The sequence below is a fragment of the Schistocerca americana genome, chromosome 3, assembly GCF_021461395.2.
Source record: "Schistocerca americana isolate TAMUIC-IGC-003095 chromosome 3, iqSchAmer2.1, whole genome shotgun sequence".
Taxonomy (NCBI): domain Eukaryota; kingdom Metazoa; phylum Arthropoda; class Insecta; order Orthoptera; family Acrididae; genus Schistocerca; species Schistocerca americana.
This window is the reverse complement of record NC_060121.1, coordinates 989,849,164-989,869,629: the sequence shown is the minus strand read 5'-3', so window position 1 is coordinate 989,869,629 and position 20,466 is coordinate 989,849,164. Positions and strand designations below refer to the sequence as shown.

The following is a 20,466-nucleotide window of genomic DNA, read 5'->3' as shown; positions in this document are numbered from 1 at the left end:
CCTTGTGGGGAGGACTTTTTGCTGTGGGGTATGGCTAACACTTGTTTCAGGGGTCACGTTGAGTGAGTCATATATTATGAGAATATCTGCCTTTTGAACTTGCGTCATATGACACACTTTTCCACAGCTATAGGGTCTTTTTCACCCAGTGACCTTTGTTTTTGCTCCCTATTTACTGCAGGCTTGGTTCAGTGGGAAGTGGCTACAGATCTACATTCTAGTGACCACTTTCCAATATGGACGTCTGCTGACTCGGATGGTGGAAAACAGGAGACCACGAAGATGAACAATTCAAAGGCCAAATTGGCTGCACTGCAATTGACAGGCTATTTTTGAACAAAAAGGAGACAGTGGCCCACATCACTTGTGAGATCCAACGGGCTGTCACAGCCCATCCCCTGGTCTAGCAACCACCTCAGAAGATGGCCTGTACCTTGGTGGAACGACAGCTGTCACATGGCCATCAGAGCCAGACAAACAGCTCTGGAGAACTTCAAATACTATCCAATTACAGAAAGCCTTCATGCCTTCAGATCTGAGAGAGCACGTGCAAGGCAAGTGATAAAAGAACAGAAGAGAGATTTCTGGAGAGAATTCATGACTTCAGTTAACCAGTCCACTTCCACTGTGCAAATTTGGATATCAATAAGGTGGATTTCAGGCAAGGCCAGTACATGTTCTGTTACAGTCTTGTCGAATAATGGGATCATAGTGGGAGCACCTGAAGATAGGTATCAGGTTTTAGCTGAATACTTTCTTACAATTAGTGCATCATCCAGACAAGCTCCTGCCTTTCAGGTGTTCCATAGGACTGCAGAGATGAGGAAGCTCCTTCCCTGCTCATATAATAAGGAAGTTTACAACCTTCCATTCTCCATGTGGGAAGTGGAATCAGTTCTGCCTGCAGCCAGACACGCTGCTGCTGGACCTGATGATTCATTATGCCATGCTCAGTCATCTGTGCTCTAAAACGAAACAACAGCTTCTCTCTTGTTTCAGTCAGATCTGGTTTGATGGACAGTGTCCCATGACTTGGAAGGAAGCAGTATTAATTCCATTATGGAAACCAAGCAAGGACTGTAGTGCCCCCAACAGTTACCAGAGTGTAACCCTTACTGGTTGTACGTGTAAGACTCTTGAAAGCATGGTCAACCACCACCTTGTCTGGTTGCTCAAATCCCATGGCCACCTGAGATGCTCCCAGTGTGGTTTCAGGTGCTACCGTTCCACTCTTGAAAGCTTAATACTGCTGGAGATGGCAATAGAGCAGTCTTTCTTATAGTAGAACCATTTGGTTTGTGCATTTTCTGACCCTGGAAAAGTTTGATACTGCTTCAAGGTAAATTCAGCGACTTACCCTTTTGGCTCGTCAGGCACTGAAAATCTGTCACCTCAATCATTAGCATTTAATGCAGTGGTACAACCAAACTTTGAATGGCTGTTCAGGAATCAGCCCCATGCAACCAAGCCATTTGGGATACGTGCTGCTGTCTGTCTTCAGGATCTAGATCTGTCAGACCTCCGAATACACAGCCAGGGACAGAACATGTTGCTGCCTTGGTGTCTTCAGAGGTCCAAAGTGGTTTTAAGCTTGACATTATACAAGAAAACTTGTACTCCAGATCACATTTTCATAACTTTTTCTTCCATTTTAAGTATGTTTCACAGTTTTATCATTGTTTATATGGTTTGATCCCAGGAAGAGACTGTTCTCTGTTGTACTGCTGATTTCCTTGACAGGATATGTCTTCTGGAACAATTTACGAATTATGATGTGGAGTTGCATGGCCTTATGATGGCACTGGAGAGGAGTTGCAGACATCACAGTACAAGGTTTCTTGTCTGTTCTGACTCCCTTAGTGCACTACAAACAGTTCGTTAAGCTTCACACTTGCTTTCTGCATTGCCCTTCAGGCAACCTGTTTCCCAGCAATGCGGACCCCTGCCCTTCACAGCTATAGGGGATATTACAAGAACCGTAGCGACTATAATAGTGTGTCATGTTGAGTTAGTGTCTGTCCCGAACTCGGTATGCAGTGAACCTGTGTCCCTTCGAACCCCTCTTGAAGCTGTGGCTGTCAGGATTAGGACAATGCAGGAAATAACTGTCTGCAATGTATATCTTCCTCCAGATGGTGCAGTACCCCTGAGCACATTGGCTGAACTGATTCATCAGCTCCCTAAACCTTTCCTCCTTTTGCGAGATTTTAATGCCCATAACCCCTTGTGGGTGGCACTGTGCTTACTAGCAAAGGTAGAGATGTTGGAACTTTCCTGTCTCAACTTGACCCCTGCCTCTTAAATGCTGGGTCCCCCACACATTTCAATGTGGCTCATGGCACTTACTCGGCCATTGATTTATCCCTCTGCAGCCCAGGACTTCTCCCATCTGTCCACTGGAGAGCCCACGATGACTTGTGTGGTAGTAACCACTTTCCCATCTTCCTGACGCTACCACAGCGCCATTCCCCCATACGTCTGCCAAGATGGTCTTTAAACAAGGCAGACTGGGAAGCTTTCACCGCTGCTGTCGCCACTGAATCTCCACCACATGGTACCATCGATGTGGTGGTCGAGCAGGTCACTAGAACGATCGTTTCTGCGGCAGAAAACATGATCCCTTGTTCTCTAGGGCGCCCCCAGCAAAAGTGAGGACCTTCGTCAGCTTATACAAAGACGGAAACAGACGTATTGGGAGAGGTACGTCACGACCATTGGGTGCCGCACGTCACCTTCCCAAGCCTGGCAGAAGATCAGCTGTGTTTGTGAGTACCAAGCCCCGACAGGTGTTACTGGCACTAACATAAATGGCGTGTTATCTACCAATGCAAACCCAAGTGCTGAGCACTTTGCTCGAGCATCTGCGTCAGAGAATTATCCCCCAGCATTTCGCACCCTCAAATGACGGATGGAAAGGAAAGGCCTCTCGTTCACTGAATGTCACAGTGAACCCTATAATGCTCCATTTACAGAGTGGGAGCTCCTCAATGTCCTTGCACATTGCCCCGACACAGCTCCTGGGCCAGATCAGATACACAGTCAGATGATAAAACACATCTTGTCCGACTACAAGCGACATCTCCTCATCGTCTTCAACTGAATCTAGTGTGATGGCATCTTTCAATCGCAATGGTGGGGGAGCTCCATCATTCCAGTTCTCAAACCTGGTTAAAACCCAATTGATATGGATAGCTATTGGCCCATCAGCCTCACCAACGTTCTTTGTAAGGTGTTAGAATGTATGGTAAGTTGGTGGCTATTGGCTCCATGCCAGGGCAGTTTCCGCCATGACTGCTCTACCATTGATAATCTAGTTTCCCTTGAGTGTGCCATCTTAACAGCCTTTTCCAGATGCCAACACCTGGTTGCTGTCTTTTTTTATTTACGAACATCTTAAGACACGATCTGGCGACGTCATATCCTTGCCACATTGTATGAGTGGGGTCTCTGGGGCCCATTTCCTACTGCTCCATACTTTCTGTGTCAAAGTTGGTGCCTCCCATAGCCCCCCCCCCCCATATCCAGGAGAATTTCAGTGGTCTTTAACGGTTTAGCAGCAGCTGTTGAGCTGTCTATCTCACCTTCTCTGTATGCAGACAACTCCTACATTTTGTACTGCTCCTCCAGAACTGGTGTTGTTGAGTGGCACCTGCAGGCAGCCATCCCCAAGGCCCAGCCATGGGCTCTTGCCCACGGCTTCATTTTCATCTGCGGAGTCGTGTGTCGTGCACGTCTGATGGCATCATACCGTTCATCCGAAACCTGAACTTTACCTTAATGGTGAGCCACTTACTGTAGTGGAGACATATTGATCATTAGGACTGGTTTTTGATGCCTGATTGATGTGGCTGCCTCATCTTCTTCAGCTGAAGAGGAAGTGCTGGCAACAGACCTCAGCATTGCGTGTACTCGACCCAGTGCACCACTGTGGCATTCACCTAGCGACGGGAGCTTTTAGAACGGGCCCGGTGAGCAGTGTCCTGGTGGAGGCCAGAGTCCTCCATTGCAGATCCAACATGCACAACTGCCCACCAGTTACATTGCACACATTCGTAGTCCTCCTGAGCATCCTAATTACCATCTCATTTTTCCATCCGCGGCTGTTCATCTCCCGCATAGGTGCCCCAGGTCAAGGATAACGATTGCGGTTCACGTGGGACCCCTTCTGTCTGAACTGGAGTCCTTCCCTTTACCACCTCCCATCCAGCTCCATCTGCATACACCTCCGTGGTGTACACCTAAGGCGCAGTTTCGTCTGGACCATTTGCACGACACTAAGGACTCAGTTACTCCTGCCACTATCCACTGTCGCTTCCTCTCGATTCTTGACATGTTCTGGAGCTCTGAAGGGGTTTACAGTGACGGCTCGATGGCTGATGGTCATGTTGGCTTTGGCTTTGTCCATAGAGGCCATTTTGAACAGCTTTCCTTGCCCAATGGCTGCATTATATTCACTGCAGAGCTGGTGGCCATCTCTCGTGCACTTCAGTATATCCGTTCGTGCCCTCGGGGAATCATTTCTTCAGTGTACTGACTCCTTGAGCAGCCTACAAGCTGTCGACCAGTGCTACCCTCGCCATCCTTTGGTAGCGTCCATCCAGTAGTCCATCTATGCCCTCGACCAGTTCTGTCGTTCAGTGGCGTTTGTGTGGACCCCAGGACACGTCGGCATCACAGGCAACGAACTTGCCGACAGGCTGAACAAACGGGCTATGCGGAAACTGCTTCTGGAGATGGGCATCTCTGAATCTGACCTGCGTTCTGACTTAAACCGTAGGGCATAACAGTACACACAACAAACTCTGTGTCATGAAAGAGACTATGAATGTCTGGAAGATTTCCATGCGGGCCTCTCACAGGGAATCAGTTGTCATCTGCCAGCTCCGCACTGGCCATACTCAAGTGACCCACGGTTACCTCCTGCGCTGTGAAGACCCGCCTGAGTGTCGGTGCGGTGCCCAGTGGCCCATACTCTGGTGCACTGTCCCGCATTGACTGCCCAGTGATGAAATCTTGGATTATCGGAGTCGTTGTTGCTAATTTTATCTGACAACGCCTCATCGACTGATTTAGTTTTATGCTTTATTCGTGAGGGTGGGTTTTATAATTTGATTTAAGTTTTCACGAATGTCCTTTGTCCCTCTATGTCCTCAACCCTAGTGCTTCTAGGATGGATGTTTTAATGTGTTCTAGAGTGGCTGGCTTCTTCTTTTTTATTCTCATGGTCAGCCAGCCATGGTAATCTGCTCTGTTGTTTTAATCTCTTCATCCCGTTTCTTGTGTTTCTGTGGTTTTCTTGTCCCCTTTTGTCCATTTACATGTTTGTTGCCCTTCATTGTTCTTGTGATTTTTCCCTTTTAATCTGTTTTGAATTGTCAGTCTCTTTTGTTTTATTATCTCACTTGTGGCATTGTTTTATTCAGAACAAGGGACTGATGTCTTCGTAGCTTGTAGTTCGGTCCCTTTCGCTCTCTTTTAAACCAACCAACCAAACCATACGTGGTGCGGGATGTACTTTTGTCATTGACAATAAAAATTTTCAGTACCGGCTCCTAGAACAGTGTTCAGTTTTTACTGTAGAGCTTTCTGCCCTCTGTTAGGCCACCCATCACATCTGCTGACATGCTTCTCAATTGTGTATAACGTTCAGATTCACTTAGTGCCCTCCAGTGCCTCTATGTGCTGTACACATACCACCCATTAGTGCAACAAACCTAAGAATGCCTTCACTCACTCACTCACTCACTCACTCACTCACTGATGATGGAGCCAACATGATGTTCATGTGGCTCTCTGATCATTTTGGAGTGTTGGGGAATGCTGCCGCCAATGCTGCAGCTGATTACCCAGGTCTTTTAGCTATTCTGTCCCTTCAGATGACCTGTGTGTTGCTGCACGTAAGAACATTTGTGTCCCTTTGGCACAAACACTGGTATTTTCTATATGAGAACAAACTCTGGGAAATTAAACTGTCCAACAGCCTGGCCAACTTCCTCTCACCCCTCGTCATGAGGTAATTTTAGCTAGGCAGTGTACTGGGCACTATTGTTTCAGTGGCAGTCATTTAAGTGGAGACTCCGCACCACTCTGTGCTTACTGCAACCAACCCTTGACAGTGTACCATTTTCTGGCCCAGTGCCAATTTTATAACTGTTTATATTTTAATGTATGTTTGCCATCCAAATTACCAGATATTTTAGTAGATCCAGCATCAGCTATAGTTAGTGTTTTACTTTTTATTCATTATAGTAATATGGCGTAGGAATTTTAATTTTTAACCATATAAGCAAACCCCCTCTTCCACCCTCCCGCCCCCCCCCCCTCTCCCCCACCACACCCACTACCCCCACCATCACCACCACACTCCCCCCTCAGAGTGGAAGTGCTCGTTTTTTGCTACCCTTCTACTCCAATTGATTAAGCATTGAGTATTGTAGATTTCAAATTAATTTGGTAATTGACCATTTTTAGTTATGACATTGGTGCTTATGACCTCAGTTTTGCATTATAAAGCAACAACAAAACAAAACTGGCCTTTGGGTGGGATTACTTGTTGTGATGCACATTTAAGCACTCTGCTGGGACCTCCACCTGACCTGCTTAGAATGTGCTCGGTGTTTTCTTGCACCCACACCTTCATACCCTCCTTCCACTTTTTTAGCACCCAGACCATAAAGTAGGACAGATCTATTTCAGGTCCAAAACTTTGTTACATCCATGACATATCAGCATTTGTTCCATTCAGTTCTTAAGGTGTATCAGGGTGCTACTGTCATTTACACTGACAGCTCTAAAACTAGTCAGGAACAACACTGGTTGCTCGGAATACCTAGTACCAGGTGCTTCAGAGTGAATATTGAGGTTTTTCAAACTGAATATTGGGGATGAAAATCTTTTTAGCATTTATCACATTTATGACAGCACTTGTCCATCGCCACTAATGTACTGACATTATTATTTATCTTTCCTGGTTTTGCTAATGTCAGTCCAACTGCTGTCCACTGTGTTTTTAGCCTTCTCACTTTAATTATTACGAATCTCCTGGCTAGAAGCTGTTCTTTGCTATGTAACTGTCTTAGCCCTTAACAAAGGTGGTGGGGGTGGGGGCCGGTGGCCAGGCGAGGTGTGTTGGATGAGGACCTGGTCTCTCTTGCCACATTTGAGCCCTGGGAGACCCCTAATCTGCTATGACCTATGAGCTGGCTCAATCTCACACACTTCTAGTTCTGTTTAAATTACTTCTCAGCTTTGACATAAGTATTGCTGCTAGAGCCTCAATTTTGCCACCTCTACATACTGCTACAATCTGATTAAATTTCTGGCAGACATCACTAACACCAGGTGACTGTCTTGACCAAGAGACCCTTAATCAACAAATCCTTCATATAGCAACAACATTTTAATCTACTCAGAGTGAGATATGGCAGATCTTTTAATCCCATAAATACAGACATGTATTATTTCACTGGTTACAAATGATTATAGTATTTTTGCAACTGAGTTGAAACAGTGTAATGCAATGCAGTGCAGTCAAGTGACAGAATCAAACTTCTGAGCATAAAATATATTAACACACACAATCTCTTTTGCAGCTGAAATGTTGCGGAATCCAAGACCACAGCAGCTGGGGAGATGAACTGCCAAACAGTTGCTGCAAAGTAAAGACAAGTGTAAGTATCAGTATTTCAGCAAAAATCTCCCTATTGCAGTAGTCTGAAATAAGGAATAAAGTTACATAAGAAATTTATAGGGAGATACTTTAGTCATTACAATTGCCACAACTGTGAAAGCAGAGATGTAAGAGGGTGTGAAAGAATGTATTCTGCAAAGATATACTGCATTAAACATAAGCTTTGTACTGCATGTAGTTTATAATCATCTGTTGAGTTTGCAAGAATAACTCAGTAAATCAATGTGCTGGCGAAAAAGTTGTCAGTGTTCTGTATTAATCTGTTGGTCAGTTCATTAGGAGGCAGTGTATTATGGCCTATTAAGGAGGAATCGTAAATGTTCTGCAGGAAGTCAAAAACATTGTTCCAAAGTTCTTGCAGTTAAATTTCAATGTTTGTTTCATTGAAATGCAAACTGGCATATTATCATTCTAAACAGGCATTAAAAAGTAATGCTGTGAGTTATGGAAACACAAAAATTGTAAGTAAAGATAATGTGTAAAATAATTATTAGGTTTCTGTCCACAATAAACCTACCAACGTATTGTTTGGCAAACCAATTAATTATTTAAGTATTAAGATAGTGTCCTGAAAAAGTATGTGTAAAGACAGTAGTTGGAATGAATCACTGTTACTGTTAAAAGCATTACGAAGCTTATGGTGTCTCAACCCCTCCTCCCCCCCCCCCCTCCCCCCATCAACCATATGTTTGATAGCAAGCCATATATGGATAAAGTTACAATGGCATATCCCATTTTCTCTCATGAATTTCTCCAGCAAGTGGAACGTAACTTAGAATTTTATGTCCAAAGAAACACTGAAGAGTATTGTGGGTTCCTTTAAAGCAGTTGGTGGATGCCTTTGCAATTATACTTCCCTTAGTAAAATGAAAAAATAAGGTAAGACTACACAGTAGCAAATATCAACTGAGAGTATCCAACATAATTAAAGCAAAACAGTGATTACATGGAATTTAAGTTCTCCATTATTGCCAGAAAAAATAAATTTAAGATTTCTTTAATTTAAAGCATGTTCATATTTTAACCCAAATGCTGCTATGAGTGACTACATTTAGGCCAAATTATCGTGGCATGTCATGGGCAAGCTACTTACATGAACACATGATAACCTTGTGCAAAAAGCTCAAATGGAATGTAGCTCTTAGACTTGTTGATTCCTGTTCAAATAATCTTCTGACAGTGAGTAGAAACTGTTCTATGCTAAGTAGAAACTATTCTATATTGAGAACAAAAATGGATAGGAAATTAGATTTAGCAAATGAGTACCATTACTCATTTACCTAACTCTGGCCGCCTCAAATATCCTGGAACAAAAAATAGATATTAAAAAATGGTTTTCACCAGCACGAACGTACGGCAGTGGCTTAGGAAACCAAATACTATGCAAAATTTTAAAATGTAAACAAATACTATTTTCAACACAAACTTGTGTATTTTTAAATGGGCACCCACTATTTCGTATGCAATCAATAGCATGAAAAATCACAAAAATAATGGCGTTGGTTGCATCGCAATACATCAATTAAATAATTGTGAAGCAAAGTTGACACTTGAAATAAATGAAGCGCACAGCTAGTGCAAGTCCTGAGACTCGAGCATGCACCTCACACTGCCTGTGTCAGGGGCTCACACAATGGGAAGGTATGCACAATCCACAAAAATAAACAAGTAACACGTCCAACGCAAAGTTACTTTTTTCGAATTGTAAATGTATATATGTTCTAACTAAATGAGAACTAGATCTACAATTAGAGATATACACTTGAATTCACTTAGCTAAACACATTTACTAGTGATGTGTCATCCACAGAAACTGTATTGTTGGGACCGTGCTGGCCATTGCACAGTACCTCCCCGCCCCATCCACCTATTTGGAAACGTCGCACATAGAACGTCTCTGGCAACTTTTGCACTGTGTGCGGGACACCCATCATGTTGGAACCACATTGATAGATGAGTTTCCAATCCTAGATCCTCGATGAGGAGTGTTAGTGTGTGTTGAAGAAATGATGCATATCACTGTCCATTCGATGTTGCATGGTAAAAATAGGGACCTGCAATATAGTTAGCAATGATACCGCACCAAACATTAACACTCCACTGTCATTGATGAGCGACTTGGCGAACCCAGTGGGGATTTTGCAAGGACCAGTAGTGCATGTTCTGCAGATTCGTATTACCATGATTTGTAAATGAAGCCTCATCTGTAAACAGCGTATTGCTTAGGGATACTGGATTACCTTGCAGCTGCGGAAGTGCAAAACGACAGAACGCAATGTGGGATTCAAAGTCATTCCTGTACAGTTCTCGGTGTAGTGAGATATGGAACGGATAAAACAGATGCCAATGCAAGATTCTGCACACACTACTGTGGCTTATTCCTACACCTCGTGCAATTTCTTGTACGCCCACCTGTGGATTGTGCACTACAGCAGCCAGAATAGCAATTTCGTTTCCATTGCCAGTCGCTGGCATTGTACATAGACATTTTGTTGGAGCCCAGCTTCCTATTTCCACGAGTGTCTCGGTGTCTCGCAGATGTTGCCAATGGCTCGACGTGACGGACACCGCTGATCTGGGTAGCGTTCAGCATACAGTGTCACAGCTGCAGTGGCATTTCTGTGACATTCGCCATAAATTAAAATAATGTCTAGTTTTTCTTCATTGCTGAAGACCAACATATCGACTAGATGATTGCAAATGTAACAAGCCACTAGAAAACAGGTTTTAATGTGGCAGCGTATGTGAATTACGTTACAGTATGAGAGCAGTTCAGCAGACCAGATTAGGAGACACTTCTTCACTGAAGGTAGAGCGTGCCGTGGTGATTCTGGTATGTTTACGGCAGTATGCAGGTGCCAGTGCAGGCAACCCTTGCTCTGAGCACGGTACTACATGTGGTGATGCCATTGGTATCCTTTACAAGCTACATACTTCAGAACTTGTGAGGTTTAGAAATGTGAAACCCATTGTGTTACCACTAACTGTACCTCTAGTTGTCATTTCGCAACAATAAACATTGTGCGTAGGACATCCACATTCTGATACTGGATTATTTGACACATTATAAGAAGTGGACCAGTTCAAGTAAGGTACAGCTCAAGAAGGGGGTAAACTATACCCCTTTAGGAGTGCCATCAATGAAATATGGGCCACGATGCGTTGACATACAATACCACACCATACATTAACACTCCACTGGCCTTCACATTGGCCAGATTTGGCCGATCCACGCCCACATCCTCCGTGAGGATCCACCCCGCCGTTGGTGTGATGCCCGTTTCACAATGGCACGCATCCTACTAGACTGACCTAATGTGGCCACCATACAGCAAATCCTTTAGGTTGCTGATATGCTACCTCTGGTGTTAGTGGACAATGCTAAAGTGGCTTATTTGGTGTATGTTTTCCCTGTGATGGTGGTTTTTACTCAGTGTTACATAGAACTCATTACCATTGTTAGCTGCTCGAGGGATTGGATGGAAGTCCCATTGCCTGCTGCAACCCAAGGACCCATGGCTAACCGAGCACTATTTAGCACAGTAGTCTGGCCTGGGTCCTGCCTTTCCCTCCTTATTCTTTTGTATCTGTAACTGACTGACAGCCTCTTTGTCACTGTTCTCTTGAGAATTCATCTTTCCCACGTAGCACGATGCTCTTGGTCGGAATGTCATGTGGTACCCTGCTCCTTGCCACTGTGCATTGCCCCACAACCGGCCTTCACACTTCTCTTGGATAAAAAACGGTTGTTTTGTTTACTAGTTCTACTTTGGTTAGCAATATTTTAGCTTTGCATGACTCTTAAGTCTTCAAATTCTACTGTAAGACGTACTTTAAAGTCTGCATATGGGGAAGCGGTTGATGATTTGGACACAAAATGTGAAAATCAGATCAGCAATTTCATTATCAAGCGATCCCGAAATGTAACGATATTTTGTCATCTCATTGGTAATATTTGTGGTAATGAATGGGGACACCACTTGCAAAAACCACATATTTACTTTTTTACCAGAAAGGTGGCATTTTCACTACCACATGCAATATTCCTTACTGGTATTGTTCATTGAGGAGTTTTCAATTTAAAAAAACCTATTTAAATCAGCACAGTAAAACCAAAATGATTTTAGTGATTCTTGTGTATTCACTAACATGTTATCACCACCAGTGTGACTATAGTTATGTTTCAATGAAATAATCAATTTTTGAATATATAAGTACCTGGATAGAAAAAATTAGAGGGTGAAACTGGAACTGTGATAAATGGCTCCTGTACTAAAGTGGAACATAAATGGGTTCAGGACTCATTTGGAGGAACTGAAACTCCTGACACAAGCATGCTCCCTGTCCTTGAGTTTACAGGAAACACATTTCAAAGCCACCTGACCTATGGGGCTATACCCTCCACCAAAAGAATTACCTGACTGGAGAAACTGCCAAGGGAGGGGTTGTTGTGTTTGTCAGTCATGCACACCACTTCCCTCTCTCCTTTCTTGCTTACTTACCTACAAGCAGTAGCTGTTGCTGTTCATGTGGTTCAGAAGATGACTATCTGTTTCCTGTTGTTACCTCCACAGAACATGATAGACTCTGATGCTGTTGCAGGCCTTATTGCAAAAATTCCCCGCCTGTTTCTCCTACTGCACGATTTCAATGCTCATAATGTATTATGGAGCTTGAACTAAAATTGCCCCATGGGTCAAAGTCTTTAAGAAACTCGTGTCTTTCGAGCTGTGCATCCTCAATACGGGCAGCCCCACTCATTTTTTGACTGCTGCTGGCTTGTCCTCGGCTACTGATATCTCTCTCTGCTCTCCAGCCCTTGCCAACTCAGCACAATGAGAAGCAACTGATGATCTTCATTCCAGTGACCACTTCCCACAGTGGATCCACCTACTGGATGAAGGATTGCTGTAACAGAAGCCACCAAAATGGATTCTGTTAAGCCAGCTGGCTGTGTTGAATGCTGTGGCAGCATCCAGGAATGAATGGACCACAGTACACGATTAATACGTCATGCCACTGATATATCCATCCCTAAGTCATAATCTTAGGAGGAGACATGTACCATGGTGGGCTGATGAGTGCCATTCAGCAAGCCAGGGCAGGCATGTGGCTCTTAAGTGGTATAAATACCTCCCAACAGCAGAGAGCCTCACAGCCTTTCGGGTTGCGAGAGCCAAGGCACAATGTGTAATGAATGAGAGCGAGGTGAGGTCGTGGCAAGAATTTGTTGACCCTCTCAACCATTCCACTTTTTACAAAAGTTTGGGAAGCCATCCAGAGGTTTCTGATAAACATTCTTTCACCAACACCAACAGTGCTGAAAAAGGGGTGTCTCCAAACACCGCCCAGAGACATTGTTCAGACAATGGCAGAGCATTTTGAAGCAACTACTGCCAGGTTGCCAGCCAAGATATGGCAGTTTGCTGCTACTGGGTGACTGCAGCGAGGGGCTAGTTGGACTTCAGATCCCAGTTTGGGTCTTACAGTTATCCTTTCTCCATGCAGGAGCTAAATCGGCACTGTCTGAGACTCGTGATACTGCACGCGGTCATGGCTGCATCCGGTAATGTATGGCCTTGGCAGCCAGAGACAGTGGTCATCTGTGCATAAGTTGAATTTGCCCGAACACGAGTATGTTGTCTGATTCAAAAGGCTTTCTGGGTGAAAAAGCGGCATAAGCAGCACCCTTCCCTGGAGCACCTCGTAGCCTTCAAACGACTCCGTGCCCGCGTTTGCTACCTTATCAAACAACGAGAGGAGGGTTGTTGGGAGAGATGCATCTCTACCATTGAGTGCCACACATCACCTGCCCAAGTCTGGGCAAAGATCAAACGTCTTTTCGGGTACCAGGCCCCAACAGCTGTCCCCCAGTGTTACCATAAATGACGAGTTATGTACCGACACAAACACAAATGCTGAGCACTCTGCTCGAGCCTCTGCGTCAGAGAATTAGCCTCCCAGCCTTTCGCACATACAAACGGCGGCTGGAAGGGAACATCCTCTCGTTCACTACACACTGCAGTGAATCCTGTAATGCCTCCATTTACAGAGTGGGAGCTCCCCAGTGTCCTTGCACATTGCCCCGACACACCTCCTGGGCCTGATCGCATCCACAGCCAGATGATTAAACGTATCTGATCTGACTACATGCGACATCTTTTCATCATATTCAGCCGGATCTTTCCATCGCAATGGCGGGAGAGCACCATCATTCCGGTGCTCAGACCCAATAAAAACCCGCTTGATGTGGATAGCTATCGGTCCATCAGCCTCACCAACATTCTTTGTAAGGGCCGTCAGTCTCACCTTCTCTGTATGCATATGACTCTGCATTTCGTGCTGCTCCTCCAGTACTGGAGTCACATGGCCTACTGGCTCCATGTCAGGGCAGCTTCTGTCAGGGTCGCTCTACCACTCCTCATCTTATGTCCCTCGAGTCTGCCATCTGAACAGGCTTGTCCAGACACCGACATCTGGTTGCCATCTTTTTGACTTACGTAAAGCATACGCCACGACGTGGCGACATCATATGCTTGCCACATTGTACGAGTGGGGTCTCCGGGTCCCGCTCTCGATTTTTATCCAAAACTTCCCATCGCTCCATACTTTCCATGTCCAAGTCGGACCTCCCATAGTACAACCCCCACCCCCCCCTCCCCCTCCTCCTGTATTCAGGAGAATGGCATTCCGCAGGGCTCCATATTGAGTGTCTCCCTGTTTTTAGTGGCTATTAACGGTCTAGCAGCAGCTGTAGGGCCATCGGTTTCCTCTGTATGCGAATGACTCTGCATTTCGTACTGCTCCACCAGGGCTAGTGTTTCTGAGTGGCGCCTATAGGGAGCCATTCACAAGGCACAGTCATGCGATCTAGCCCACGGCTTCCAGTTTTCAACTGCCAAGTCGTATGTGCTGCATTTCTGTCAGCGTTGCACCAATCATCCAGAACCAGAACTTTACATTCATGATAATCACTCACTGTAGTGGAGACATATCGATTCTTAGGATTGGTCTTCGACACTTGATCAAAATGGCTTCCTCATCTTCGTCAGCTGAAGCGGAAGTGCTGGCAGCACCTCAATGCTCTCCACTGCCTGAGCAACACCATCTGGGGTGCAGATAGCTTTACCCTGCTGCTGCTCTCAATCTTGCCTTGACTATGGGAGTCTGACAATGGTTCGGTGGCGCCCTCAATGTTGCTTGTACTTGACCCAGTGCTCTACTGTGGAGTTTGTCTAGTGACGGGAACTTTTAGAGCGAGTCCAGTGACCATTGTTCTTGTGGAGGCCAGAGTCCATCCACTGCAGAACCGACGTATACAACTGCTCGCCAGTTATGTTGTGCACATTTGTAGTTCTCCTGAGCATCCGAACTACCGTCTCCTTTCCCCAACCACAACAGTTCATCTCCCGCATAGGTGGTCCCTTCTGTCTGAACTGGAGTCCTTCCCAATACAACCTCTCCTCTAGGTCCATTGACGTACACCTCCACAGTGTACACCTAGGCTGCAGATTCTTCTGGATCTTTCGCATGGCCTGAAGGACTCCTTTAACCCTGCAGCTCTCCACTATCACTTCGTCTCGATTCTGGTCATGTACTGGGGCCATGAAGTGGTTTATACTGATGGCTCGATGGCTGATGATCACGTAGGCTTAGCTTATGTTCGTGGAGGACATTTTGAACAGCACTCCTTGCCAGATGGCTGCAGTGTTTTCACTGCAGAGCTGGCGGCCATATCTTGTGCTTTTGAGCACACCCTGAAACTGTTATGAACACTGTTATGATTACTGAATTTATTATGCATTCAAGATTTCCAGTATATAAGTTACTACTCTTTTCATCTTATTTACTGCTCATTTAAATACCTTTATATCTGTCTCGAAATAATTAAACTTCATTACTATATCAATATTAAAGTTATCTTTCAACTTCGTTAGACTTTGGTTATTCATTTACTGGTTCATTAACGAAACATTTCTTTAAACACCATTCTAACATAGCTAGGTCTGCAAATAATTATTATTAACACAAATTCTAAATTTTCTTTCGGGACACTTGGATTGCACAATATTTGGAAAGGACCCTGTCTAGGTTAGTTGTGAAGATAATTAAATGATGGGAAAGTTCTGGTAAAATTTATGTTATTATTGCAGAGTTCACTCTCTGATCCATACGAATACAGTACTAAAAGTTTCAACCTGCTAGTATCGATGCGGCGGTTGGCGGGCGGCGAGATGACGAGGCACAGAGCACACATACAACCACAGCTATGGCTCTTGACGTATCGGCACTTTAATTCTTCTTAGTGTAGCAACACCTTTCCATTTAGCGCCTATGGAATTTTGCCATACTGTGTGGGCGTTGGAACGGCATACCCGAGGCTCAGTGAAACTATGTCTTCAAGGAGAGCCTCCTCGCACCAGAAGGTGTTGCTCAAATCAATGCCAAACTCCAACTACTACTGAAGCCCGTCCTGCCATGTGGTGCCCGCGTGCATTTTCCCGTGCTCGCCTGCCATCCACCTTTTACCGCTCCTTTACAGACCGGGTATTCACCCGAGGTTTTGCATTCTACATATCCTAACACATTGCCTACGTATGGACCAGATGCACAGTTACAATTTTTAAACATCTTACAACAGTTTGAACATTTGCTACAGTTCAATTCTATTACAATATTGCGTGATATTTGACATAAACATTAATATTCCCATTGAGACTTATTTACAGTTTTTCTTGACATAACAACATGAAACAAAAAAAAAAAAAGAAATGAAATCAGAACATCAATTACACAAGTTTATCGAAAAATCAGAAGGAAAAAAAATTACTTATATGTACAATAGTACAGCGTCGTCGTTACAAGGAGACTACGAATGTGTGGAAGTCTTCCATGCGGTCCTCTCACAGGGAATCAATTGTCCTCTGGCAGATCCACATTGGCCATATGTGGCTAACGCATGGTTACAACTTTCCTATCACCTTTGGTGCCTCAACAGCAGTTTTAGTTTTGAGTTTTATTCGTGAGAGTGGGTTTTATATTTGATCTAAATTTTAGCACTTGTCCTTTGTCCCTCTGTGTCCTCCACCCTAGTGCTTTTAGGGTGGAGGTTTTAATGTGATGCAGAGTGGCTGGCTTCTCCTTTTTATTCTAGTGGTGAGCCAGCCATGATAATCTGCTCTCTTATTTTGATCTCTTCTACATGTTTCTTGGGTCTGTCTATGGTTTTCTTGTCAACTTTTGTGTTCGCTGCTGTGCATTGACTGTAGAATCATTGACAATGAAATGGTCTCAGGACAACATTGTGGCGAAAAGAGTAGGCACAGGCCTTCCAGAAGGGCCGTACCACGAGATGACCGTGGGTTCTTAAACTGGAGCTAACATGGAGACAAAAGGCAACAGTTGAAGTCTGGGCAGATGTTACAGGCAGTGCCAGCACAAACTGTTGGTAACTGATTACTGAAAGCTAGTGGAAATCTCAAGTTGTCATGTTTCGTTTACTGATGACTGCTTACCGTACACGAGAGGGTCTCGCATGGTGTAGAGCCAAAGTCGCCTGGCACTTTTAGTGGCATTCTGTGGGATCTGGCAATGAGTTTCACTTTTGTTTGTGGTGGACACAATAATTCTGAAGTATCTGCAGATGACCTGGTGAATAGTCACATGAAGCAGCTGTTCTCAACACCCTTACTTCTCCAACTTGTGGAAATGTGTTGTGCTAAGTTGTTGGATATGATGACAGAACTGATTTGGTAATTGTCAAAAGTAGGCTGAATGTTCATCACTATATGGAAAGAATGGTAGCCTTGTTGTTATACTCTTACTGATCAGTGTACCAGATGTCGTATTTCAGCAGATTAATGCAAGATCCCATATTGCAGTTCACATCATACATCTAAAATATGAAAATGCTTGACTGACCTGATAAGTCCCCTGCTTTTGTCACCCATATAAGATGTGTGGGATGTGATGGAAAAATACATACTTTCATACAAGCTTGCACACAGCAGTGTTCATGAAATGACACAGCATGCCATTCAGGGATAGCAAGAAATTCCTCAAGATATCTGGAGGCTATTTGCTGTCAAGCAACAGTGAATACAAGAGTGTATTAATACTAATGGGGTCACCTTATATGGATATTGTGGTATTCCCCGGTGTTGGCGACTAATTTTTCAGTCGCCTGTAATTATTTGATATTATTTAATTCACCTTTTTATTGCTTTGTGACCCTGGATTCTAAAAAGCTCAGCCTTCTTCAGATTCAGCCAATGTACAACTGTGTGACTGACAATATTAGTGGAGATGCTAAGTTGCAGATAGGCACAAGAATACGACTATAAAACAAGTAAGCTTTCAGCCAAAAGGTCATCATTCTGAATGAGACAACATACACACGCATTCACACAAATGCAGCTCTAGCTGCTGAGACCAGACTGCATAAATAAAAAAGACACTTCTCCAATCAATGTGATGCATATTCTAGCGATATTATACAATTCGTGATGAACATTATTCCTTGACCCTCAGTCTCAATGTAAATGTCAAGTTCACGTATCAAAATACAAGAGAATATTATTATTATGAAAAGGGTACATTTCTTCTCACCATAGAGCTGCAGACAGGAATGTAAGTAAATAAATCTTAAGCTGTTTGGTTATCAAATTCCCTTTGCGATTTACAACTATATTATGGTATTATTTCTTTCCAAATTGGAATAATCAAAGAAAAAAAAAGCACCTATTCCCTTTATTACATCAGTGTGAGATTACATTGATGGGGAATTACTTAACTGTTGCTACATGTTATACTTAGTCATAAATCCTTTTAAGTAAGTCAGGGTAAGCAATTAGCTTGACCAATTATATTAAGCCAATTTCCCCTAAGAATCTTTTTATAAAATTTGACATCAATTGTAGTGTATTCCAAGGAAAACAAAATCCCTTGTTACCAAAGGAAGTAGCAATAATTGTCACTACTGTTCAGTAGCAATTCATACAAACCTCACCAGATTGTCAGTCAATAAATTAAATATACAAATCCATTGCAAATTATACTAAGGCACACAAGCAAGAATATGCATCCATCATGTCATTAGATCAAAACAATTGTTACATTTTACCATGATGTACAGTTGATATTTCATTCCCTCCAGCAGCATATATGCTGTGAAAGATTTAGAACAAGAAGGGAGTTAAACTGTGATGCAACTAGCAACAACAATAACAGGAAAAGGATAGATGACTAATCACGGTACAGATAACATGGTAAGTTGCTGCAGATGAGCACAAAGAAAAGACTGTTACACATTTAACTGTAGATAAAAACCTTCAGAAAACACACAAAAAACACATGTGCATGTGTGCGCACAACATTACCAGCACTACACTTGGTCATTGCTGACATTAAAATAAAGACAATGCCTCCACCAGGAAAAGGTGCACTCAGCTTCAAAAGTTCCTGAAACCAACAATATGTAAGGAGTAATATTATATTATTTACTATGTCATAACACCAGTGAGAATAGTAATCCTTCCAGTTCCCACAAAGTTGGATAAAATATTGAACAGGAGCTTCTTGCGTAACAGTTTCCATTTGTCAGTGAGTAACAAATGTGATCCACAAGGCTGCTGACACATCAGTCTTTGGGCAATCTTGGACAGCAGCTTGTCCCTTGGTTGAACGAGTGCTGCTTTGTGGTCACAAACAGAAACAATGAAAGATAAAGTGCAGACCAACAATGAACGACCTGGCTTCTGGCTTTTTATGGTGAAAGCAAGACCAGTTAATTAGGAAAGTAATAAAAAAGTCAGTGAAAGTTCCTGAACTTGATTAACTGAGAGTTCCACTAAAGCACGGAGAGCTATCAGGGAAATTTCAAACGCACGCTCCAGGTTTCCAATGTTAAGTCCTGCTAGCACAAGGGAGCCTACACACAAGCACTGTAGACCTTGTTTGGGCAATGGCAGAACATTACACATATGTGACTGTTGCAACTGCTGTGGAGTCAGCTTTCTGCTACCCCAGTGCCCTTGGGCAAGAGTAAGTGAAATTTCATTTCCGACAAGTCCCACCAATTTCTTAAACTTAGTTGACGCACTGTCAGCAGCAGTTGATACTAGTACTGTGATGATATTCAGTACAGTGCAAGACACTGTAATAGCCATTTTAAGAAACAGGACAGTTTTCACATTCTTGAAGGAAGAAAACCCTTTTACGCATTGTGAAGTTGGGGATAAGACAATACCTGAAACTTCCTGGCAGATTAAAACTGTGTGCCCGACCGAGACTTGAACTGGGGACCTTTGCCTTTCGCGGGTAAGTGCTCTACCAACTGAGCTACCGAAGCACGACTCACGGCCGGTACTCACAGCTTTACTTCTGCCAGTACGTCGTCTCCTACCTCCTCCTAGAGTACTTGCCCGCGAAAGGCAAAGGTCCCGAGTTTGAGTCTCGGTCGGGCACACAGTTTTAATCTGCCAGGAAGTTTCATATCAGCACACACTCCGCTGCAGAGTAAAAATATCATTCTGGAAACATCCCCCAGGCTGTGGCTAAGCCATGTCTCCGCAATATCCTTTCTTTCAGGAGTGCTAGTTCTGCAAGGTTCGCAGGAGAGCTTCTGTAAAGTTTGGAAGGTAGGAGACGAGGTACTGGCAGAAGTAAAGGTGTGAGTACCGGCCGTGAGTCGTGCTTCGGTAGCTCAGTTGGTAGAGCACTTGCCCGCGAAAGGCAAAGGTCCCGAGTTTGAGTCTCGGTCGGGCACACAGTTTTAA

At 43.9% G+C, this 20,466-nt stretch overlaps 1 protein-coding gene across 1 annotated transcript in view; it reads left to right on the top strand.

Annotated features, from left to right (window-relative positions):
• The window catches only part of LOC124607144 (CD151 antigen), a 191,111-nt gene that overhangs the window by 161,704 nt on the left and 8,941 nt on the right, over positions 1 to 20,466 (top strand). The window contains exon 6 of the mRNA XM_047139353.1: positions 7,593 to 7,670. Coding sequence (XP_046995309.1) covers positions 7,593 to 7,670 — 78 coding nt within the window. The remainder of the gene's footprint in view (positions 1 to 7,592; positions 7,671 to 20,466) is intronic.